This window comes from Pocillopora verrucosa, chromosome 1, assembly GCF_036669915.1.
Source record: "Pocillopora verrucosa isolate sample1 chromosome 1, ASM3666991v2, whole genome shotgun sequence".
In the NCBI taxonomy this organism is placed as follows: Eukaryota; Metazoa; Cnidaria; class Anthozoa; order Scleractinia; family Pocilloporidae; genus Pocillopora; species Pocillopora verrucosa.
This window is the reverse complement of record NC_089312.1, coordinates 33,388-60,212: the sequence shown is the minus strand read 5'-3', so window position 1 is coordinate 60,212 and position 26,825 is coordinate 33,388. Positions and strand designations below refer to the sequence as shown.

At 38.3% G+C, this 26,825-nt stretch overlaps 1 protein-coding gene across 1 annotated transcript; it reads right to left on the bottom strand.

The window, feature by feature from the left end:
* Positions 1–1,724: 1,724 nt before the first annotated feature.
* LOC131774239 (uncharacterized) lies at positions 1,725–25,678 on the bottom strand. Its single transcript, XM_066170634.1, has 23 exons — positions 25,514–25,678; positions 22,206–23,433; positions 21,741–21,821; positions 20,827–20,907; positions 20,370–20,450; positions 19,110–19,556; positions 18,041–18,157; positions 17,218–17,613; positions 16,269–16,481; positions 12,154–12,232; positions 11,946–12,034; positions 11,082–11,160; positions 10,874–10,962; positions 9,980–10,091; positions 9,520–9,593; positions 8,817–8,928; positions 7,282–7,355; positions 6,105–6,380; positions 5,077–5,358; positions 4,396–4,534; positions 3,976–4,046; positions 2,908–2,980; positions 1,725–2,209 (listed from the first exon to the last, which is right to left on the bottom strand). Exons 1-22 carry the CDS (start codon positions 25,517–25,519, stop codon positions 2,946–2,948), a joined length of 4,161 nt encoding a protein of 1,386 aa, XP_066026731.1. The 5' UTR covers positions 25,520–25,678; the 3' UTR covers positions 1,725–2,209; positions 2,908–2,945.
* Between the last annotated feature and the right edge of the window lie 1,147 nt (positions 25,679–26,825).

Sequence of the window (26,825 nt, the reverse complement as noted above, 5' to 3'; positions counted from 1 at the left end):
TATCTCAAGGAAGTTATGTTAACAGGGGCAGCTGTCGAAAATAACTTATTTTTAAAGGTACTCTCTTGTGCTGGAGACAGCTTATTACATATGTTTTTCATTTTCGTTTCGCGTGGTTAACGTTGGTTCTCTTTCAAGCATGGGTTATAATTAATAACATCATGGTAGATTTAATAATTCATAGAGTGTATTTGGTGGTTATCTTATCATATCATTTATATAAATAGCACGTACTTAAAAAAAAATATGGATAATGATATGAATTTCAAATGAGTGATTCGGCTTCCACCGTTGCTTCATCAAACTTGAGTTGATTATGAGTTATATATTTGGCGTATGATGATTTAAATTCGATAGAAACATGGGGAGACAGTGGTTATTACTGAAGTGGTCGCTATGTCGTGACGTCACAATTTTTAAACTATATCGGGCTGTTGATAGCCTATTTATTTGAAGACATTGCGAGAATTTTTTTAGCGATGATTACAACTTTATTGCCTCCCCATCTGATGTCGGGTGTTTTGATCACTGGCAGGCTCTTGAAAAGTGATCAGCATATTTCTTTACCTTGCCTTTTGTTCGCATTACGATAAACATGCGAATTTCACTCTACCATCCATAATTTTTGATGGTGAGACTAATGATGATTACAGAAATAACCCAACGGTAACGATAACGATAGAAAAAAAGATGATAAAACAATAATGATACACAACCTCCAAATACCAATATCAATAGGAAGACTATATCTACTCTTACTGAGAGACCTTTTGTATGCCCCAAAAACGATTTTGGATGAAACGGTTCCAAGGCAAACTCTACTAGTGCTGATTTTAGCTGCAACAACCACTGGAACAAAACACATCAACCGCCGCCTGGTTAGCTCAGTTGGTAGAGCGCCAGTCTGCTGTGCGGGAGGTCGAGGGTTCGAGCCCCAGACCGGACCAACACTCAGGGTCTTAAAATAACTGAGGAGAATGTGCTGCCTTTGTAATTGTACCAGCAAATGGTTAGACATTCAAGTCTTCTCGGATAAGGACTATAAACCGTAGGCCCCGTCTCCTGCATCTTCAGTGTTACATGGTCAGCAGGGGACGTTAAAAAACCCACACACTTGTCGAAAAGAGTAGGGGGCGTAGTTCCCGGTGTGGTGGTCTATCTGTTGTTTCATTGTACATTTCATGCATGGGCTGGGTGGGTGAGTGAGATTAAATATGGACTGATAGCGGCAGCCAGAGGCGCCTTTACAAGCTGACGTTCGATCTCACTCAATTAGAATTGTAAACCGCCTTGAGACAGTATGTGATATGTGCGGTATATAAATACACATTCATTCATTCATTCATTCATCAAAGGCATGTCACGGGAATCTTGGCTTAAAAAAAGGTTCGCTTTAATCCATGCCCCTAATGTTGGGCTTTCTTGGTGATTTTTCCTTAGGTATTGTTGGTTTACCCTAGGGATGATGAATAAAATATATATCGAAGTTGATTATAGAAAACCCTTTATTTTCTCTCTAAAAAAATAGATTAAAATAGTGAAGTTTGCTCTGCGCGCCGGATCACTGTTCATCGCCATGTGGGTAAAGTTATTCAGAATGCTGTTCTAAACTATTAAAGCAGAGATAAAGGAAGGGGGAGCTGAGAGGATCACGTCATCAGAAGTGTCATATTTATACCACTTCACTTGAAAAGCAAAAGACACTGCGCCCTGACAATAGGGTATTTTGCATGGCATTTGTGCCATCATTACATTTATTTCGTTCTTTAAATGAGAGGATCATCTTGCAAAATCAGTAGTTGTATCGATGTAAAATTTAAAAAACAGGTCATCAGGTTGCATTTCCTTCAAAGACATGCATGTATAAATATCTATTTGATTTTTCTACTTGACTTTGTACTTATTCTCATTCAGTATATAAAGACGTCGGACTACGTGAGCATCGTAAGTACAGAAATGCAGTCATGTTACATTTTTTTCCCGTTAGCTTCTAAACATCTTTTTGCATCTGTTTTTAATTCTCTGAATCTTTAGCTTTTTCCAATCATATATTTTGTTTCCTTTAACTCTCCAACTGTATAAAATTCTAATTTTAGCCACTGACGGGACTCAAACAGGTTGTCTTAATGTAATGAGCGTCACAACAAGGATCATGGTTGCGGTCAGAAACAGCTTCAAACTCAAACTCAGGTAGAACACTAGCTTCGGCCTAAAATAATAAGCCAAAATTCAGAAACAAACAGGACAAACCAAATGATAATACTAGCAGGTTCATAATTTACTAACCCTCTTTGAAAAGTACTCACTTGAAACAAAACTAAAACGTTCTTTGCAATTTTGATAACTCTCAAACATTTTCCTATTTGGTAACTGCATTAATCCGAGCACTCAGTTTTTCAATAGTGTTAGCATCTTTTAGATTTCCGTGCTCTCCATCACCATGATGCTCTACTAAAGAAAAGTGTAACATCCTTCATTGTAAGCTGATTCTTCAACCGTGTTGGCTGCTAGGTAAAATTTTACAACGATGAATTTGGCCGACGGCTCTGAAAGCAACTTCGCCGACAACAATTTTCCCCGTCAAACCTTTCCACCTTGAATAACCCATGCGGATTAGAAGTACGACCAACAGCCCAATTCGATTTTGAATTAGAGTATTCAAACGGACGTCATCATTGGATGTAATAGACCACCAATCAAAAAGCACACCACTGAAAAATATTCCGACCATTTGCAAACTATCCTACCTATTTCGAATTGATTAATTGGTCACTATGTTGAAAACATTTTCCGAGATGTAGAAGAGAGATTCCTTTATAGAAATCAACTTTCCCTTTTCTTCTTGACTATGATTATACTTTATTAAAATATTCACAGGAGGAGTGACTCTTAAAATAGTAAACAGACCTTGCTGGGGTTAACTCTTTTCCTCGGCCCGACACATCTCAACTGTCTTCCTCTTGTTTAAACACTCCAACTGCTATAAAAGGACCAAAATCATTTCGATTCAACAAGGTAGTATGGTTAATTGATTTGGGTTCCCTTTGGATAATGTTTACCTCCCAACAATTGCAGGCCCCACTTGCCATCAGACAAGCTGATATTCAGCCCCCACCTGCCATTAGCGAGGCTGATATTCAGTAGTCATTATTACATTGAGGCCCGAGGCCGTATTCTGAAGAATGTTACCAAAAATGGAACTATGTGGACCTCTTTTTATGTCAAGTTGTCACAACAACAAGGAATTTATAATTTAAACAAAATCTATCCAGTCCCACTTCTTTTAGAGGAAAAAAAGAGACTAAGTTCTTCTTTCTTTCGATCACAATTCAAGTGTACAGATATTAGTTTGAACCTCATACTCTAAGGCACACGGTAATCTACATCAGATTGAGTTGAAGTTAGCACAGCGAGGATAACACTTAAAAAAACCTGCAAATGGACTTCCAAACTCACATAACTATCTTATTACACAAATGTCCCGATTCATCTATCTTTTAATCTTTCAATTGTTAGCATAGATTTGAGTTGCTCATTTTATGATTAGGAGTTTCAACAACTGTCCTGTTTCGTCAAAATTCTATGTACATTTCCTATGGCTGTTACGTCTTTAACAGAATGTTGACCGGAATTCCTCAGTGTGAGCGTAGGCGATGCTTCTCTTTATCTTCAAATCTACATTTAACCTCATAATATTGATAAGGCGGTAGTTTCCTAATTGTTGAAATTTAGCTCTTTAGGGTCTTTAGGATAAGGATTTCTAGTAATAAAATGTCTCTTTTTACGCCTTAATTAATCTTTACTTTGCGGTTTCTTTAGAACGAACATCGAAGATGGTATGTTTACTTCTCGTGATCCCATTATTGTACACGCTGGGTAAAAGAAGCGATTCTCGCAGCTCTTCGCCTAAACATCAATTAAAATCTACAGTTGTGAATAGCTTTGAAATTTCGAAAAAAAAAAAAAAAACCTCACCTCGCACCCTAGCTGAAGATTCATTATCCGATTCATAATTCCAAGCAGATATTGAAGAGTCAGGCTTCAAACTACGATTAGATAAAACAACAAACATACAGACAGACACGATTAATAAATGCAAACCTAACCAAAATGATGGTATAAGCTTGTTATGAATCGATTTTTACTTTTGGTTAACATGCAGAAACACTGTGCACGGCGGAAGCGGAACATAGTTCGATCAATGTGAAACTTTCCCCTTGCGGTTACTGTCTTGCAACTGCGAGATTTATGGAAAGCCCCTACAATACGCACGCTGGTCTTATATAAAATGAGTGCTCGTTTTCATGGGTCTTTTAAATTGAGAACCATAATGTTCTTTCAACCACTTACAGAACATCTAATCTAACATATGTACTAGTGAGTAAAGAGGCTTACGTTTCATGGTGATTTAGGTTATCATACCGATGAGCAGTGGACAATTTGGACTTTTTGTCTTCGTCTTTGCCATCTTTAGAGTATCGTCGAGTTTTACGAGTGTCCAAAATGTCAGAGGAAACTTTGCTTTCTTGTAGACCTTCGCATAAACCATACATTGTTAAGAATAAAGCAATATAAAGAAGCTCGCATTCTTTATTTTCTATTATATTTATCACGAGGCGCTAATAAGATATTGATAACATGATGCCAAAAAAAGGGCTAACGTGTTACCCGAGTTGACTCCAAATAAAATAGGGGGGCCATTACACGCCTCTACTCACATTCCTCGAACTGTTTTCAATTTTAGAAACGTTGCAATTTCTGCCAGGGACATATCTGCATGAGAGATGCAACTGATTCAGACCCCAGTCGTTGACTGGACATCGTTCCCTATGCAGCTAAGTATGCTTACTTCTCGTGATCCTCATTATTGTAAACACTAGGTAAAAGAAGCGATTCTCATAACTCTTCGCCTAAACATCAAGTAATGTTTACAGTTGTGATTTGCTTCACCTTGTATCCTAGCTGCGGATTCATTATCTTGTTTATCATTTCAAGCAAACATTGGAGCGATAGACCTCAAACTACGATTAAATAGAACAAAAAACATACAGACAGACACCATTAATAAGTACTCACCAAGCAGCTTTTCAGCAATGTCTTTTCTACCAATGTTTAATAAAGCATCCGCGAGACGCCGTGCCACTGCGCGTCTCCCTTCTCTCTGTTTCCACATGAAGAGTAAAGCCTTTGCTTTTTCGCGATTAGAAAGATTCTTTTCGCCCAGCTTTTGGACTTCTCTTGCAGAGATATCAAGCGTTAGTCGCAGCTGACGCCAGCAAGTACTTACGTCATCAATTATGTCTAAAAGCTGCCGTTGTGTCACCACACAGTTCCTTGGAATTGGGTCCATGCGGCGTCCTGTGTGCTCAAAAATATATTCGACTTTTAGCATAAACTAATGTTTCAGTTGCGTGTAGTTTTAACATTGGATTACATAAGGCATTGCTGTCCGGATGAGAATCAGTTCTTACTGTGTGCTTGAATCTTTTTTGTTTTGTTTTCGGGCGCTCTGTGCGTCATAGTCAACCAATGAAGCCTGACATCGGAAACATGGGACACATAGTAAATTTAAATATGACGCTCGAACAATTTTCGTGTTTTCTCAAAACTCTATGTACATTTCCTATATGTCTTACGGCTTTACGGAGGATGTTTTTTCTTGACCGGAACTCCTCAATGTGAGCGCGGGCAGTGCTCCTCATTGACTTAAATCCAAATTCGTAATATTGATAAGGCGGTAGTTTCCTGGTTACTAAAATATAGCTCTGGCCAGGGTCTTAAGGATAAAAAATTTATATTGATGAAATGTCTCTTCCTATACCTCATAATTCTTCACTTTGTAGTTCCGTTAGAACGAACATCGAAGATGGTATGTTTACCTCTCGTGAACCCATTAATGTACACGCAGGGTAAAAGAAGTGATTCTCATAACTCTTCGCCTAAACATAAATTAACATTTACAGTTGTGATTCGCTTCACCTTGCATTCTAGCCGCTGATTCATTATCTTTTTTATCATCCAAGCAAATATTAGAGCGAGAGGCCTCGAACTACGAAGAAATAAAACAACAAACATACAGACTGACACGATTAATAAGTACTCACCAAGCAGCTTGTCTGCAATGCTTTCTCTACCAATGCTTACTAAAGCATCTGCGAGACGCCTTGCCACTGCGCTTCTCCCTTCTCTCTCTTTCCACATGAGGAGTAAGGCGTTTGCTTTTTCGCGATTAAAACGATACTCTCTGTCCAGCTTTTGGACTTCTGCTGCAGAGATATCAAGCTTTGGTCCCAGCTCACGCCAGCAAGTACCTACGTCATGAATTATATCTAAAAGCTGCCGTTGTGTCACCACACAGGTCTTTGGGTCGATGACGTCTCCTGTATGCTCAAAAATATATTCGACTTTTAGCGTAAACTAATGTTTCAATTGCGTGCAGTTTTAACATTGGATTACCTAAGGCATTGCTGTCTAAGCTATTTCGACTCAACGAGTTAGTATGGTTAATTGAATTGGGCTCCGAAGCTTCAGCCTCCCATCCTGTAAGGTACTGATAGGTTGTTGGTAGCCTTAAATTTACTAAGGGTTAAATAGCTAAGAACAGCTCTATATACGACTTTCTTTAAACTCAAACCATGTGTTAGAAACTTTGTAAAACTATTCTTAGAGTATATTAAACTTCTATGAGTGTCGAAAATGTCAGAGAAACCTTTGCCTTTTTGTATATTATTTGCATAAATCATACATCGTTGAGGTTCAAAGAATGTAAAGAAGTTTGCATTCTCCATTTTTCTATTAATTTACCACGAGGCGCTAACATGATATTGATTGGTTGATGTTAAGAGAGAGCTCACGTGTTACCCGAGTGTAACTCCAAATAAAATACAGAAGCCATTACACGCCTCTTCTTTTGTATTAAAATATAATCGTTTGTCTCACGATGAGGTCGGCTTCATGTGGATCACGATGTTTCGACTGCATACTACTAGTCGTCTAGCTTCTTATCGCCGAGCCTCCTCCATAACAATTAACATCCCTCAATTTGGTTGTAAAGAATTTCACATTCCTCGAACCCTTGTCAATTTTAAAAACGTTGCAACTTCTTCCAGGGACATATTTGCATGACAGAGGCATCTGATTCAGACATTGAACGTTGACCGGACATCCCTCGCAGTGCATCTTAGTATGTTTATTTCTCGTGATCCCTATTATTGTACACGCTAGTTAAAAGAAGCGATTCACATAACTCTTCGTCTTAACATCAGTTGTGATTAGCTTCACCTTGCATCCTAGCTGCGGATTCATTACCAGCTGGTTCATCGTTCCGAGCAGATATTCGAGAGACAGGGTTCCAACTACGATTAAATAAAATAACAAATATACAGAAAGACACGATTAATAAATGCAAACCAAACCAAAATGATGGTATTAGCTTGTTATACATCGTTAGAAATCGATATTTACGTTTGGTTAACATGCAAATACACTGCACACGGCGGAAGCAGAACATAGCAGAAACACAATGTTGTTTAAACCATTTACAGAATACCTAGATTAACATATGTACTTGTAAGTAAATAGGCTTGCTCTCCATAGTGATTCAGTGTATCATATCGATGGCAGCGCGCGTGGGCAATACGTAGCGAAACCTGCGGTCTGATTGATTATCCGAGTGGGAAAGATAGACCCATCTTGCCCGCTCGTGATTAACCATTAACCAAAAATTTGATCATGCGCAACATAAAAATTGTGCAAAAATTGCGCAACATAAAAATTGTGCAAAAATTGCGCGACATAAAAATTGCTTGTAGACGCAAAAAGCGGTGGAAGAAAGTCAAGATGCACAAAGCATACCCGACTCTCAACGGTGTACAATGGTCTTCTATAAAATGAGTCCTTATTTTCATGGACCTTTTGGCTTGAGATTTATAATGTTCTTTAAACCATTACAAAACACCTAATTTAACATATGCACTAGTGAGTAAAGAGGCTTGCGTTTCATAGTGATTTAGTTTAGCAGCGCGTGTGGGCAATATGAAGCGAAACCCGTGGTCTGACTGGTTACCAGAGTGCCCGCTCGGGATTAACCACGTGGATCATGCGCAACATAAAAATTGTTTCAATTGGAGACGCAAAAAGAGGTAGAGGAAATCTAAATAAAGAAAACATACACGACTCTCAAGGGTTTATGTATTGTGCTACAAACACAGTTGGCTTTCCTTCCCGGCTTTCGAAATAAGTCATTCTTGATCTTAATAAAGCTTTATCTTTTCGCTGTTTACTAAATCGTTTATTCACTAAGCTGGTTCGGATATGATGGCTGAATATTGGCCTCTTCCGTTTTTGTGTTTTTATTGACCTTAACTTTGTTTCGATCCATAACCAGCCATCTTGACCTCACGCTTGGCCAATAACATATATATACTTGCGAACTAAAGCACTTGAATCAGATCAAGAACACGCATGTTTACATACACGCCTCTGAGAATACTTTTTAAAAGTCAAATAAAATCAGTAGTAGGGCTAGCTACTTTTACGATGTTCAATACCCCAATCGGTTCAGTAAGTAGCTATGTAGGTAGGTAGGTAGGTAGGTAGATTGTGTAATTTTGTTTTTGTGCGTCAGCTGCAAATAAACGATTGCCACAAATAAAAGCAAGAAGTGACTGATTATTTCCATTCAGAGTATAGGAAGAGTGCCAGAGCAAGGATTCAAGGAATAACGCAAGAGGCAAGGGGAAAGTTTTCCTCTTCCTGCCATTGGCTGTCCTTTTGAAGCCTTTGAGTACATTTCAAGTATAAAACGTATGTCTTACCAATCTGCTGTTGACAATTTGGACTTTTTGTCTTCGTCTTTGCCATCTTCAGAGTATAGTAGACTTCTAGAAGTGTCGAAAATGTCAGAGGAACTTTTGAATTCTTGTGGACCTTTTGTATAAATCATACATCGTTAAGATTCATAGAGGACATTTTCTATTTTCTATTTAATTTACCACTAGGCGCTAACAAGATATTGATTAGTTGATGTTGGGAAAGACTTTACGGGTTACCCGAGTGTAACTCCAAACAAAATATAGAGGCCATTCTAGGCCTTTTTTTTGTATTGAAATATAATCGTTTGTCTCACGATGTAGTCGGCTCCAATGTGGATCGCAATGTTTCGACCGCATACTACTAGTCTTCTAGCTTCTTATCGCCCGAGCCTCTACCATAAGAAGTAAATTTTTTAATTTAGTTGTAAAGAATTTCACATTCCTCGAACCCTTGTCAATTTTAAAAACGTTGCAACCTCTTCCAGGTACATATTTACATGACAGGGGCATCTGATTCAGACCTCAGACGTTGACCGGACGTCGCTCGCTATGCATCTTAGTATGTTTACTTCAGTCTCGTGATCCCCATTATTGTTCACGTTAGGTAAAAGAAGCGACTCTCATAATTCTTCGCCTAAGTATCAATTAAAATGTACAGTTGTGATAAGCTTTGCAATTTCCTGGTTAGAAGATGGAAAAACTTCACCTTGCGTCCTAGCTGCGGATTTATTGCCAGCTGGTTCATTATTCCAATAACATATTGAAGACGTAGGCATGAAACTACGATTAAGTGAAACAACAAACATACAGAAAAACACGATTGATAAATGCAAACCAAACAAAAATGATGGTATTATCTTGTTATACATCCTTAGAAATCGATATTTACTTTTGGTTAACATACAAATAAACTGCACACGGCGGAAGTAGAACATAGTTCGATCCACGTGCAACTTTCTGGTTGCAGTCACTTTCTTGCAACAGCACGAAGTATGGAAAGCCGCTACGATACGCACGCTGGTCTCATATAACATAGGTCCTTATTTTCATGGACCTTTGGGATTGAGAACCACAATGTTCTTTAAACCATTTACGGAACACCTAATTTAACATATGAACTAGTGAGAAAGTAGGCCTGCGTTTCATAGTGATTTAGTTTATCATACCGCTGAGCAGTGGACAATTTGGACTTTTCGTCTTCGTCTTTGCCATCTTTAGAGTATTGTCGACTTTTATGAGTGTCGGAAATGTCAGAGGAACCTTTGCCTTCTTGTAGACCTTTTGCATAAGTCATACATCGTTAAGGTTAAAGTAATATAAAGAAGCTCGCATACTTTATTTTCTATGATAGATATTAATCACTGGGCGCTAACAAGATATTGATTACATGATGCTAAAAAAGGGCTAACGTGTTACCCGAGTTGACTCCAAATAATATAAGGGGCCCATTACATGCCTCTACTTTTGTACTGAAATATAATCGTTTGTCACACGATGAAGTCAGCCCCTATATAGATCACGATGTTTCGACTGCATACTACTAGTCGTCTATCTTCTAATCGCCCGAACCTCCTCCACAAGCAATACGAATTTGGGGTTCTAATGATAAAATGTCTCTTCATACACCTTAGTGAATCTTCTGTTTGCGGTTCCTTTAGAACGAACATCGAAGATGGTTATGCATAGCAGAGGCTGCAACGACAGCAGCGAATCTAGGGAAATGACTTTGGAGGATTCGCGAGGCCCCAACCCCCTCCACCACACTACCCCTCACCCTCCCCCACCCCTTCCCCCCCCCCACACTGAGAAGGCAAAGGTCACACAAATAAACTGAAATTTTTTTTAACAAAAACTGTGTATTGATTATTTGTAAAAGACTGAGAAACCTTTTTAGCGTTACCCGTGTTTTTTTCTTTTTTTTTGTAGAAACAAAATATTAAAATTTCGACGTAAGATGTGTATGGCATTAGACCATGTTGATTTAGCTTATCTTCTAGGAAACCAGATGTCTCGAGGGCATGAAATTAAGTCATTCGCAAAGTATGTTTGAATGAGTGTACCTTTAGATCCATGAGGTGACACGAACACCCCTGGTTTTTTTAGCGATGTTTCCATTGGTCTTCTTCTTTTCAATGCTTTCCGTTTAAGCCTGTTCGGGCAACCAAAGATGAGAAATAAAGAAAATAAGATCCAAGTCTGATGGTGTGGATAGATGATTTATTTATGGTATGTTTTATCGATGAGCTGTTGACAATGTAGACTTTTTACCTTCGTTGCTTGCCATCTTTAGAAGGTGGACTTTCATGGGTGTCAAACACGTCAGAGAAACCTTTGCCTTCTTGCAGACCTTTTGCATAAATCATTCATCGTTAAGGTTAAAGAATATAAAGAAGCTCTCGTTTTATATTTTCTGCTATATTTACCACGAGGCGCTAAAAGAAATATTGATTAGATAATGCTAAGAGAGAGCTCACGTGTTACCTGAGTGTAACTCCAAATAAAATACAGAAGCCATTACAAGCCTCTACTTTTGTACTGAAATATAATCGTTTGTCACACGATGAAGTCAGCCCCTATATAGATCACGATGTTTCGACTGCATACTACTAGTCGTCTATCTTTTAATCGCCCGAACCTCCTCCACAAGCAATACGAATTTGGGGTTCTAATGATAAAATGTCTCTTCATACACCTTAGTGAATCTTTTGTTTGCGGTTCCTTTAGAACGAACATCGAAGATGGTTATGCATAGCAGACGCTGCAACGACAGCAGCGAATCTAGGGAAATGACTTTGGAGGATTCGCGAGACCCCAACCCCCTCCACCACACTACCCCTCACCCTCCTCCCCCCCGTCCCCCCCCCCCCCCCACACTGAGAAGGCAAAGGTCACACAAATAAACTGAAATTTTTTTTAACAAAAACTGTGTATTGATTATTTGTAAAAGACTGAGAAACCTTTTTAGCGTTACCCGTGTTTTTTTCTTTTTTTTTTGTAGAAACAAAATATTAAAATTTCGACGTAAGATGTGTATGGCATTAGACCATGTTGATTTAGCTTATCTTCTAGGAAACCAGATGTCTCGAGGGCATGAAATTAAGTCATTCGCAAAGTATGTTTGAATGAGTGTACCTTTAGATCCATGAGGTGACACGAACACCCCTGGTTTTTTTAGCGATGTTTCCATTGGTCTTCTTCTTTTCAATGCTTTCCGTTTAAGCCTGTTCGGGCAACCAAAGATGAGAAATAAAGGAAATAAGATCCAAGTCTGATGGTGTGGATAGATGATTTATTTATGGTATGTTTTACCGATGAGCTGTTGACAATGTAGACTTTTTACCTTCGTTGCTTGCCATCTTTAGAAGGTGGACTTTCATGGGTGTCAAACACGTCAGAGAAACCTTTGCCTTCTTGCAGACCTTTTGCATAAATCATACATCGTTAAGGTTAAAGAATATAAAGAAGCTCTCGTTTTATATTTTCTGCTATATTTACCACGAGGCGCTAAAAGAAATATTGATTAGATAATGCTAAGAGAGAGCTCACGTGTTACCTGAGTGTAACTCCAAATAAAATACAGAAGCCATTACACGCCTCTACTTTTGTACTGAAATATAATCGTTTGTCACACGATGAAGTCAGCCCCTATATAGATCACGATGTTTCGACTGCATACTACTAGTCGTTTAGCTTCTAATCGCCCGAACCTCCTCCGTAACAAGTAAAATCCCTCAATTTGGTTGTAAAGAATTTCGCATTCCTCGAACTGTTGTTGATTTTAAAAACGTTGCAACTTCTTCAAGAGACATATTTGCATGACAGAGACATCTGATTCAGACCTCAGGCGTTGACCGGACATCGCTCGCTATTCATCTTAGTATGTTTATTTCTCGTGATCCCTATTATCGTACACGCTAGGTAAAAGAAGCGACGCTCATAACTCTCCACCTTAACATCAATTAAAATTCTCAGTCGTGATTCGCTTCACCTTACACCCTAGCTGCGGATTCATTGACCATTGAATCATCTAGACAGGACTTTCTTTGAACTCAAACTGTGTGTTACAAACTTTATAAAACTATTTTCCCTTTTTTGACCTCATGAATATTACAGGTGCAATCTTGTAAACGAGGGCGTGAAGTCCCAAGAACTCTACTTAATCTTGTCATCAAATTTCAGAAGAGTGCCCTCAGATAGAATGTTGGACTGATAATCTAGGTATTCAAAAAGTATTTTTAATGCGCTAATTAACCATATCTTTGATTAACCTTTCCTGAGACAACAACAGCTAGAATCACAAAGAATGAAGAAATTTAAGATGTACTGCGGATGAGCAATCTAACGAACCAGATCTATCCATATATTTGTTTATTTAATCTAATTGAAAGAAAAACAACAATCAGACACCTTAGGCATTCATATACCTTCTGTTGTCGACAAACATGAAAAAAGAGGCGGGGCAGTAGTAACAGAGCACGTTAGTGCTTGAGGTTGTGGAAATAGTCTTTCTCTCCCCGTTACAGACCGTTGTATCTTGGCAGGTATTCTTGGTAAATAAGTGCTGTGCGAAACCAAATAACAATGACTTCATTGCTGATCAGAGATAGTACTGATAAGCTGTCCTAATCATCACATTATCTTTAGGTGATCGTCCGCAAGGACGCGCACTTTCCCTGATCGGGTCGACACTGAAAACACCTGAAAACATCTCACAAAAAGGCTGAAAAAGGAAGACGACCAAGCACTGACTCCCTTTGATACTTCTTCAAGTAGCAACAAAGGTGACTTCCGTGGAACTGTAACATGTTTAGTAAGTTCTTTGAGCGTTCTGTCAGATGGTTTTATTTAGGACATAGCAGACAAATGCTTCTTTTCGTAAAAGTTTTACGTTTAATGCTAAAAATAGAGGTCCAAAGTTCGCAAGAGGGGATGAAAAGCAATTAAGTGATTGTCTTTTTTTAGGAAAAAAGAGGCATATCAGACAAGTGCTTTTTCTCCTGAAAGTTTTGGGTTTATGCTAAAAGTAGTGGTCTTAAGGTAATGTTCGCTGGGGGGGATGAAAAGCAATTAAGCGATTGTCATTCCCCGAAGTTGAGATCAACTGACTGAGTCTAGGTGAGAGCTTCCCTCAACTCTTATCACTAATTATTAAAAGATATAAATCTGAGTAAAAGATTTAAAATGATTGACCTCACAACATCTTCTATTCTGCCATTCTTGTATGTTTTAAAAACATCAATCCTTGTCCTTTCAATTTCGCACAATCTCTTTCTGAGTTCATCCAGTTTGACACTGTAGGTGTCAACTTGCTGCTTTTCCCTATTACAAATTTCGAAAAGCAGTGCGCTCATTGGTTGAGAAGACGGTATCATAAGGTGTGTTGGTTACGTAAAAGTACTGATGAATATCATGCAAGCTAAGTACAATTCGATTTGCACGCAACTTTTGCTCTGAACGTTTCCTGTGAGTTTCATTAAATCTCAGGACTTTTCTTCTTACATAAACACAACACAGCTAAAGGTTACATTCTGTTTGTCGAAAGCAATACAGTGTGACTTCCTCAGTAAGGACGGAAGTTAAACGCATCGCTGTTGAAGTAACATATTTCGAACACTCATATCTTGTTAAACAAGACTGACAAATATTTATGCAATATCTAACAGTATCGACAATTCTAACATCAGTAACCTCTTTTGTAGCAGTGGGACTCATAATAAATTAACTTACAGAAACCTGGTCTCAAACAGGGACGTTTCCTGTTTCGTTGGCGTGTTCTGAAACCGCTGAATTCTGATTGCAGCAAGCTGTACATCTCTTTCACATTCTTTAATTCTCGCTTTCATCGCTCTCCCTGTTTCTCTGATGTGTACTTTGCCACATTCACACCGGATTTTGTAAACAACGTTGTCCCGTTTCGCTGACTCAATTGCATCTTAAGGTCGGACTAAGTGTGACTGTGAGCGTCGTGTCCGATTAAAAGACGGTGCGCACACCTTATTTTTGTAGGCAGCGGCGGAGAACCTCTGAAATCCCTTTTCACTTGCTAAGGGGGGGGGGGTGTTGTGAGTCATAGGCTAAGTACGGGTTAGTGTGAGTAGGTTTTCTGTACACAATGATGGTATATGTAAACTTTCGGCGCCCATAGTAACTGACGTATCAACAAAGGAAATGGTGCTGGCCTTCTAGACGTAGTAAAGCGGATAGCAGGCTGTTCATTGTTTGAATTTTGCAATAAGCCGTCAACATTGTTTCGATCTAAGATGGTGAAAGTGTCATTTGCATATCGCTTCCAGATCTTCTTCCCTCATTGAAAACAATACTAAAGGAGATTACACCGAAAGACTTGGTAAATTTTGCTACACGATATAACAAAACGCTATTTTTCTTTTTGATTCATCTTCTTAGGGTATGAAAGATATGCCACCTTAGGCAATGGGTACTTAAATTATTACGAGAGAGACCATACTAAAACTGGAAGTGACCGGGTTCCTCTCAAAAGATACAGGTATGAAGCGTGTTTAAGCTTTCAGTCCAGAGCTTGAATCCAGGTTCCTTGCTCAGATTCAAATATTTTGCAAGATAGAATTTGAAATTAACAAAAACAGGTCAAAATTACGTCGCTTGAGACAAGACTAAAAATCCACCCCGCTTGTAAAAAAGGTCAAAACTCTGTGGCTACGATTGAAACTGGAACGACACTTCCGAAACTAATGTCTTTCAAGTGAAAGATGTAAGATGTAAGGAAACACCAGAAATGCCGTTTAACAAGATGGAAAAGCACGTCAGTGACGTCAATAACTCGGCATTTTCTTGTTAGTAATTTTCTGTTCATAAAAAGCTTGTGATGAGGTTTGATGAAGTCATTGTTATTTGGTTTCGCACAGCACTTATTTACCAATAATACCAGCTAAGATACAATGGTCAGTAACGGGGAGAGAAAGACTATTACCACAACCTAATTTAATGTACTCAGAAACTGTCACAAACTGTTTGTACATATGTTATGTTTGTAGATAAAATACGTTCCGGGCCTTAAGAGCAATAAAAGTTTAAAAGAAAAAGTACCTGATTTTGTGAACAGTCGTTAGAAATATGCACAAAAATAAGAAAATTTTTATGTACTCAGAAACTGTCACCAAAAGATTGCCTTTTTAACCAAGTACAAATCTTCTACCTCCAGGGGAAAACAATGTACTTAGCGTGCTTGTAACGGCAGGGTAAAATCATGCACGTGCCATCTTTTCACCGGTCACCTGAACTTCTATATAACTTGTAAAATTATCTCTAAAACAAATCCCACTGAATGAAACGATTAGGACGATTGAATGGGACGTGATATTGATATCTCAATATTTCCTTGTTAGTCCTTTTCCATTCTTATTTTTAGAAAAGAATGACGGTGATAATTGAGAATAACAATGAAAATAACGATGGTAGTAGTTAAATCATTTGTACCTATCATTTTTCCTGCAACTATCTGTTTTTCTTCTGGAGTCTCACTTTTTTCCTCGACTGGCATAACAGTCTCGCTTTGATTAGGCAGTTGGGAAATAGCTTCTTTGGATGTCTGAATACCAAGATCATCAGTGTTTGCTGTTTGAATAGTCGTTTCAGTAACCAGGATTTCAGTGTCATCACAATCTCCCATAAGCGAGTTGCCGCTGTTTTCTGAGGAATTGCGAGAGAAATAAAGTAAGCAAGTACACTGTCTTAACAAACCCACAGATACATCTTTGACACACAGATGAATAACTGAGATGAGGTAGAATAAAAGAACAGAATAAAATAGACAGTTAAATGATAACCACTTTGCAACAAAAAATTGAAACAAATTATTGTTACAAAAGGATAATATTGATAGATTAAGAACTACCAGTAGTTTACAGCAAGTTTGTCTAAAGATATGTTTGTACATATGTCATGTTCGCAGATAAAATATGTCGAAGAAACAGTAAAGTCTACTAAAATATTCCAGGCCTTAAGGGCAATAAAAGTAAAAACAAAAAGGTACCTGAATTTGTTATTCGCCTTGCGCTTAAAGACAAGTTTGTAATAGAATGTTATAATTTAATTACTTCTGCTTCTATAGACCGATGTGAATTTTGCCACCGAAAGTCGATAAGGTGCGCACAGAAAACACATGCTAAAACATCTTAAGTTAATTCAGATATATCAGGGTTGGTGTGAAATCTGATTTCAGATCTGAAAGTTTTAAAAGGAAATTCAGAATAACCATTTTTGCCTGCAATTTGATGATTGGATGCTCTAAAACGAATAGGGCTTTTGAACAATGGAATAGAGGAACACGGATTAAACTTTAATCGTGGCTTAACGCTAATCGGTCTTCGTACATCCTGACCCAGGTCTACAAGTATCCCTTTAGAAAGTATTGTTACCAACTTACGAGAAATTTCTAAGAGGTGCTCTTTACACGTCAAATAGTCCTCCTCCAGTATGCTTGTTTCTAAAGTGACAGACTCCACATGAAATCTATTTTTTATGTCATCTGTCAAAAGAAACTTTTCGGCCATCCAATCTAGACGACCGGAGCGATAGTCGGACCACAGAAGTTCAAGACTTTCCAGATCTCGGCATCCGACGGAAAATTGTAAACTGTTGTCACGCTCTTTTGTTGGTGCTGAATCTTGAGTTACTGTTACATGTCGAAAGTAGGTGGGTAGCTCCATAGAAGAACTTTGAGAAGTCTTTTCCTCAGATAACATTTCAGACACCAAACGCAGGCTTCCATTTTCTTGTTCTGGATGAAATTCATTTGGCCTTGCTGAACGACCGCTGTCCACTTTATTATCAGAGGGCGATGTATATGAAAATAAAATCAACGTTCCTATCTTAAATATAAAGGCATGTAAGTAAAAACTAACTTTCTGACTTTAATTGTTTTCTGATCTTTGATCTTTGTCTGAATGGAGGTGCGTTTCCAATCATGTAACGTAATAAAGATTCGTGCAAATCATAGCCTTCGGAAAAAGTATCCTCGATAATATCAGTATCCTCGCGGCTTCCAGCATTTTTAATTACTGGACAATTAAACTAAAATACACAGAGTTAAACAAGCTCATTTTGGAACTGTAAGTGATATTCAAACAGGAATCTACCGTGAAATTTTTAACGATTTCTTGTAGATGCTATGCTATCAATTGAGTTGGGCGACCAAAAGAAGATTCTACATTTACATGTCTAATTGAATTGTTGATGTTTTCACTTACAATTTAACGAAAAGCGCGCCGTGGTGAGTTCACGTTTCTCTTCGTCGTGAACGACCAGAGGTTGTGCATTCGCTGGATCAGTTAGATTTTCTGCAACTGTTGAATCACGATTCAAATCTGATCGATAGCGTCAAAGAAAATAACAATATGATAATCAAGAATAAACATGAAACCATAACACATTTCTCCGCCCTTAACACCACTAATTATGGAAAATCTTACCGCGGACATGGTAACTGCAAATTTGGGTCTGATAATTCTGAGGAAACTTTGAAAACTTTGACCCTCGGTCTTCCACGTTTTACTCGCGACTCGCGAACCTCAACCCTCGGACCTTGACTAGAAGGCAAGCCTATTTCGCAAAACTCACACTGAGACATTTTCTACTTTAGCCGAACTCTCCTTTATTTATTCATATTTTTTTAATAAGCTCCATGGTTTTTCCTCGCCAAATATGCATAAACAACAACTTTATTCTCGTTTCATAATAATTCCTAAGTTTTTAAGTCAATTTTCAGTTTCTTCTCTTCTACTTTTGTCGCCAGGTTTGTTTGCTTTTTGTTTTGTCGTTTTTGTTCGTTTCAGACAGATAAATGTCGGTAGAAATGCGATAAAGTCGCTGATTGTGAGTATACATGCGTATATATGATAACATTTTCTTCTGGTAATAATGTATCGGAGTATTAGATGAAATATAAGTGTCTGCTCGTAAAGGACGAACTTTGAAAAATTTGATGCGATTTTGTATTTTAGTTTAACAGTGGATTAAGGACAAAAACGTCCCAAAGACTTTCTTTAACTACGGGCCATTTTGCTCGATCCCCTTGCATTTCATTGAACTCAATGCTTTGTTCGTAAAACTTCTCAAAGTTCCTATTTACAGGTTTGTTTGTTTTTATGGCAGGATAGTAACAAAGCAAAATTTATAGACAGATAACAATCCCACCCGCCATTCGAGGCGCTGTGCCGTATCACACATTACCCTCTTTTTGACAGTAATTTTCCTGAGCCCGTGCATCAAGCCTTATGACCTGTCTTCTTGGGGAGTTTTAACTATAGGATGAAATACCTCTTAGTGACAGTTTGCAAGCCAGGTAATCCTCCATAGTTATGGTTGTTTCCAGTTCTATTGATTCCACATCATATTTCTTCTTTATCTCATCCGTTAAAAGACGCTCTTCCGCTACCTCATTAAGGTGACCGGAACTATAGTCATCCCATAGATGCTCAAGAATTTCCAATGTCTTACATTCGACAACAATTCGCAAGCTCCCCTCACCTGCTTCTCTTATCATCAAGTCGTGCACTCCTTGTAGGTAGTAACAAAGAGATTGACTGAATTTTTTCGAAGGTATTTGAGCTGCGTGTATCTCAATAAAATGTTTTGTCATCTCACACATCAAGAGGCGTTTGGCTTCTTCTTCTTGTGCAGGGTCTTTGCTCTGTGACTCTTGAAATGTGGCGCGGTTAAGTTTTATGCGAATGGGCAATTTACCTGGAGCTGAATGTGCACTGACTTCCAGAAAGCCAGGCGAAAACACAATTAGAAAGTTGCTACCTAAAAAATATCACTTTCCTTTTAAATCAATAATGAAAAGCGGACTCGCCGGGAGGCGGTGGCACGCTATATGTTTTATAGAAAACAAATAACAGAAAATTACTAGTGAACAGAGAATGGCTCCGCCTGAAATAAATCTGTTGTCTACCCATAAAGAACTGGGGAAATCAGACGAAAGAGAATAGAGACCTACTTATTACTTATCAAAAGTCTCGAATTTCTGCAACACAAAGAAGTTTAAATGCAACAAGAAAAGAAATGAAAGGTAATGGAAAAGAAAGAAATTGCGAGAATTTTACAACTAAACGATTGTACTTTTGTAAGTTTGAACATATCCATTTTATTTGTTATCTTGTACATGACCACTTTAAAGAAATTATTGAGATCATTCGACAATCTCAAGTAATATGTGGCATAGGATATCTTAGAACCACTGGGCATTCTCATGGAAAATCCTGAAATTTCACTCTTGATATTTCATGGAACACACGGCATACCGAAGGTATTGTATAACAAACATGTTGTGAAATTGGACCGATAATTATTTGGTTGAATAGGGATTTCGCTGGTATATCATATGTATGAATTTGGAGTAAAATTGCAATGCCACTCTTCGAACCAAAATTTAATCAATTTCCCCAATTGCTCTCTTAAACACTTCAATGCTTCAATCTGATAAGTCAGAATTTAATACTAGGTACCATTCTCCAGAATATAAGTTATTACAAGTATTATAGTTTTTAAAAATGGGCTGCTTAGATAGTATGGTACCTGAACAAAGGCCGTTATTGACTTCCGTCTGGTGAGGCAATGTGGACTTTTCTGCTGCACACGCACAATCTTCGGGTTTGTCTATGTGAAGAATATGTGACATTTTAATTATTTTGTTAGCTATGCAGTGTTTTATAGGTTTGGAAATTTCACTCTTGATATTTCATGGAACACATGGCATACCGAAGGTATTGTATAACAAACATGTTGTGAAATTGGACCGATAATTATTTGGTTGAATAGGGATTTTGCTGGTATATCATATGTATGAATTTGGAGTAAAATTGCAATGCCACTCTTCGAACCAAAATTTAATCAATTTCCCCAATTGCTCTCTTAAACACTTCAATGCTTTAATCTGATAAGTCAGAATTTAATACTAGGTACCATTCTCCAGAATATAAGTTATTACAAGTATTATAGTTTTTAAAAATGGGCTGCTTAGATAGTATGGTACCTGAACAAAGGCCGTTATTGACTTCCGTCTGGTGAGGCAATGTGGACTTTTCTGCTGCACACGCACAATCTTCGGGTTTGTCTATGTGAAGAATATGTGACATTTTAATTATTTTGTTAGCTATGCAGTGTTTTATAGGTTTGGAAATTTCACTCTTGATATTTCATGGAACACACGGCATACCGAAGGTATTGTATAACAAACATGTTGTGAAATTGGACCGATAATTATTTGGTTGAATAGGGATTTCGCTGGTATATCATATGTATGAATTTGGAGTAAAATTGCAATGCCACTCTTCGAACCAAAATTTAATCAATTTCCCCAATTGCTCTCTTAAACACTTCAATGCTTTAATCTGATAAGTCAGAATTTAATACTAGGTACCATTCTCCAGAATATAAGTTATTACAAGTATTATAGTTTTTAAAAATGGGCTGCTTAGATAGTATGGTACCTGAACAAAGGCCGTTACTGACTCCCGTCTGGTGAGGCAATGTGGACTTTTCTGCTGCACACGCACAATCTTCGGGTTTGTCTATGTGAAGAATATGTGACATTTTAATTATTTTGTTAGCTATGCAGTGTTTTATAGGTTTGGAAATTTCACTCTTGATATTTCATGGAACACATGGCATACCGAAGGTATTGTATAACAAACATGTTGTGAAATTGGACCGATAATTATTTGGTTGAATAGGGATTTTGCTGGTATATCATATGTATGAATTTGGAGTAAAATTGCAATGCCACTCTTCGAACCAAAATTTAATCAATTTCCCCAATTGCTCTCTTAAACACTGCAATGCTTCAATCTGATAAGTCAGAATTTAATACTAGGTACCATTCTCCAGAATATAAGTTATTACAAGTATTATAGTTTTCAAAAATGGGCTGCGTAGAGAGTATGGTACCTGAACAAAGGCCGTTATTAACTTCCGTCTGGTGAGGCAATGTGGACTTTTCTGCTGCACACGCACAATCTTCGGGTTTGTCTATGTGAAGAATATGTGACATTTTAATTATTTTGTTAGCTATGCAGTGTTTTATAGGTTCGGGGTTTAAGTAGCCGCTGTCAAATAATTTGCTAAACGAGCCCCTGAAGGTTTGATACATCTCTCTATGCCGCGAATCAATCTTTCACATTACAGTGTGTTACGTTTTTGAGTGGGAAAATTAACCCTCACGATGGCTATCTCTACCCAAGAGTATAAATGGTGATGGGGAATTTTGTATAGGGAAAGGAGAAAGATGCCTCAAAGTTAACTAAAATATTCCTGGTTCTTTTGGCTAAACTAATTGGGAGGCTTACGACCTCGGTGCGACGGAATGCCTTCTGGTATAGTATTTGATGATCTCTGCTAAGCTTACTTCCATACCGTCAAGAGTGATGCTGATCATTTTGTCAATGAGAGATTCACACTGTTTTTTCCAACTGTACTTTTTCTTGTAGGTGTCTCGCAGTGTTTCACACTCCTCAAGTCGACTGCTCCTGTCATTGTTGCAGACTTCCCCAATTGCTTTGGCCCACTGATCTTGATCATCTGAATCAACCACAAAATGCCGGCCAAATGGTATTTTCAACAAAGCTTCTGCAAATCCTGATTTTCGACTCACAAGAATAGGCAGACCGGCTGACAAGGCTTCAAGGCCCGTTAACCCAAAGCCTTCAGTTCTCGAGGGCATAACGACAAGGTCTGCTTCGCAAAATAACTTTTTCAAATCTTCCCGGCTATCCAAAAACGGACGCACCCTTAGTTGGCTAGGAGGGATATCAAAATCGAGGAAACGTGTTCGTGTCTCTTCGAGTTTTCCCTCCGCAGCACCAACAAATAACAGAATACAATGACTCAGCTTAGCCATAGCTCGAGCTGCTATGTCAAACCCTTTTAATTTAAAGTCCTCCGAATCTCCACGACCAAAACATAAGACTTTACAAACTTCTCGTTTTTCTAGACTTTGTTTCAATTCAGAGAATTCTGCTAGAATTCCAGGAGTAAATTCGAAGAAACACTGCTCTTTCTCACACGAGGCGAGATAAGAACGAAACGCTTTGTACAATTTGGGGCCAACTGGTACAACGAAGTCAGCTAGTTCGCAAAGTTCTACCTCTGTTTTATGCTTTTTCTGAGCATTCGAAATTGGATTGGCATATTCTTTATATATCCCTAGTTCCTCAGGGTCTGTATGGACAACCTGAATCCATTTACATTCGTGGGACTCCCTAATAATTTGTGCTTGATGGCCAAGTTTAACACCATGTCCAACCACTACGTCAATTTGCAAATCCTTTGGTGGAAAGTTAAGCCATTCCAGTTCATCTAAGCCGGGCCGCCTTGCTGCCTTTATTAGTTCTACTTTATGACTATGAGCTGCTGTCTTGTCCTCGTCATTGCAACTTGGAACAAAGTAACTGACCTTAACTCTTGGGTCCTTTGCGATGTTTATTGCCAATTCCCTGTTTAAGGTGGAGAGGCCTCCTTTGCTTGATCCCCATTCTGATGCCAGGAAAGTAACTCCAAGCCTTTTGGGTCCTGGGCACTGTCTGCTGTAATTGTTATTGTCCTCTTCATTTAGCATACGTGCGTAGTTTGATGATTTTCCCCCCTTGAAATATAATAAAAGCTGTTAAAAATATTTCACCGGACCTTTTTTATATCAGTGGCCCGATTTAAAAGGATGTCTAGTAAGTAATTGTTTAACAAACATCTTCTGCGTAAATGCATTACTACGAATCATACATTCCCCCTTGACACTTGCACCCTGAAGAACACGTGTTATTTTAGAGTTGGGCCCCTACACTTCTATAGCTGCTCACAAGCAATCATACACTTCAGAAAAAAAATAATTTGCATTATATGCAAGATATATTTTTTAATATTTTTACCTCTGCAATCTGAAAACCCTTAATGATCATTCACCATGTTCTGTGTTTTATTGTTATGAAAACCAAATTAAATGTCCCTCTAGCCTGGTGATCTGTAATTAATCTCTGTACTGCAATCAGTAGGATTTTGTATTCTTATCTCCCTGTTTTAAATAGCAATGTGTCATGCGTGGTTGAAGAGGAAGGACTTCGAGCAGAAATCGGCGAAAATTCCTTTTCGCCATTATTAACTGTGGACTCGAGCGACGATTCTACGCTAGAAAGAAAGGAGGTTTTAGTTTCCAGAACAAATCACCTATAGAAACCCCGTCGTCGAACTGTTGACTCAAGAAGCAGATGAATTACCAAAAGTCAGTCTAGTTTACAAAGAAACTACGGGGTGTACTCATATAAATAGGAGCATGATAACAGTGAACACTACCTCAAGAGACGCTTGCAATCAAAATTTTCCGTAAACCAATGTTGCAGAGGCTGTTCGTGTTTTCCGAATAATACTTCTAAACCAATAAATAAATATTATAACAGATCGCGGGCGAACAATTGCTACCTGACATTCTTAAGGTGTTACCATGGTAAAAATCCTCATACACGCACGGCCGTGCATTCATAACACGGTGGGTGCATTCAGCTGCAACTTCACGTCTAGTTTAGCCGCGCTTCAAAACTTTTTAACTTTGTTTTTCTCTTCCATCCCGATTGTGATAGACCTTTGGGAGCTCAAAATCAAAAGTAAATATGCTAAACAATACTTATTTCGAAAAATAATGGAAATGTAGTTCTTTCAAGCGACGGAGTTAGCTTTTGAGTTCATTCCCACACGCTATGCGAACTATGGCTGAAATTAAACAAAGTGATCTTCATGACTTCAAGTGAGGCTTTGCGACGTAGGATACAATTCTCGAGAACGGTAGAGATAATTTTTTAAGTGTTAACATGTCCAAAAAGAGTTGTCAATAGAAGATTTTGGTTCAAATCGTTCAATTTTCAGAAATTCGCAATTTTCCGCTCGTAAATTGTAATAAACTTCGGTGAGTCAACCACGCGGGTCTCGTAAACTCAAGAAATTCGTACATTTTTCGCTTTGCTTCTATCGTGCTCTCCAAACTTCCTATGTGCATCCATAACTCGATTCTTGGAAAGAACCAATTCTTTAATTGACTTTGAATGACTCTGAATGTCGCCGAACGTTCGTACGAAATGACCGCCTTTCTGGTTGTTTTGTTACACAGGTCGGTTTCTAAAGTATTATCTAAGTCAGATCCAAATGACACGGGCCCTGCAACAATTCCTTAAATTAGGCATCAAACCATGAGTTTTCGAATCAGTAATTAGGCTTCGTCGCACTTGAATTAATCTCGAGTTCTAGTCAGGTTCTGTTCAGACACATGTTTAATAACAACACGGAAAGGCAAAGTTAACGAAGTTCGGCCGCAGATTGTCCATTTAATCGAATGGGTAGGCAAACGGTTTTGACTGAGAATTCAACACTGAAGAGTGATGATTCACAAGTGGTAGAAAATATAATCTGCTGAAACATCGAATATTCCAAACTCCATTGTTTGCTGTGCTCCGCTTTCACAATTGCGTGTTCAGTTCAGGCACAGATTCGAAGGCAAAGCGGTAAGGCAAACCAAGAGTTAACGAAGCCCGGCTACATATTGTGGCAAGGCTTCGTTTAGCAACGTTCAATGCTAATCTCTCGATTGAATGAATACGCAATCGTTTTTGACTAAATCATGACTGAGCAATGATTCACAAGTGATGCAAAACATCATCTACTGAAACATCGAATATTCCCACCTGCATTGTTCACAGTGTGCTCTTCTGCTTTCGCAATTGCATGTTCGTGACTCCACAAGAAATGCATAATAAACATCCATTATTTATCCAAGCCATTCCTTATGTCGATTTTCCGCCGAAAATTTCTTCAGTCACTAAAATAAGCCTCACTGATAGGAAATTCTTATGATTGCCAACTTCATCAGAGTGGAGCACTGGTAATGAATCAGCCGAAAAAACACAAAAAGGACTGGGGCCAGATATAAATGGGAGCCTGAGGAGCCTGAGGAAGAGAGGAGGTCAGGGGTTGCTAATTCAAGTCTGAGGCTTTTCCTTCGCCCTTGTATCAATACGTTTTCTGCGCGACAGTTGAAGGTGGCGTTGTGTCCACTCCTAGGAGATGAAATCCTAATTACATTGAAGCGTGCGATGTCTCTCTGATTTCCCATAGACTGACATGGCAGAACAGTGCACAGCACAGCGAATCTTGGAAGAGTACATTTCCGTTTTCATGACAAAACGGCGAGGAAAATAAGGATGAGAGAAAAGATTTACATCGAATCTCAGCATTTCCTCGTGGGAAAGTTAATTATTACCTTACATCGATAGTGACGCAAAATCTACGATTTCAGTAAAGGAAAATGCTTCTATGAATCAAGGAAAACCTCTCTCTACTTTTCTAATTCCTCAACATTTTTCAAGGGGATAGCCAGAAGGAAAGCGCAGCATTATACATTATTTGGCAGGCAAAAATTTGTTGTTCTTGTCGTCTTTGTACAATGTTAGTATGGATACGTACTTTTGCACCACCTACATTAATAGATTGAAATGAATTCATCGTAAATATAATTTTTAAGATTTGATTCTTAAAAAAATAAAGCAGAGATCACCAAACTCGTTCAGCAGTAAAAGGCGCATAAGGGTTTCAGCGAAGGCTTTCCTAAGAGAGGTAGCGGTTCTGATAATAACAAGTCAAGTGGGAGAAAAAACTGAATGTTGTAGTCATGAATCGTTTGTTTACTTTTTTGAAAACTAATCGAAATCTTTCCTTTCTTCCTTTAAGAATCTTTGTCGTGATACAGCCTCCCTCGCTCATCTGACGAGTGACTCTGAGGCTCCAGCTCAGTAGCTTTTGATCTTAGCATTATGATTTCATAGAATAATTATTCTTTAGTCATTTGCGTGCCCTTCATTTTGTTTTTCCTCACCGGCTTTTGCTGAGTGTTTAACATTCTTCCTTAACTTCACTTTGATATCACAACAGTCAAAAGTAAAGCTTACGGTCGTATACTCTCCCAATAACCACAGGTCTTCAGAGAAAACTAAACAAAAA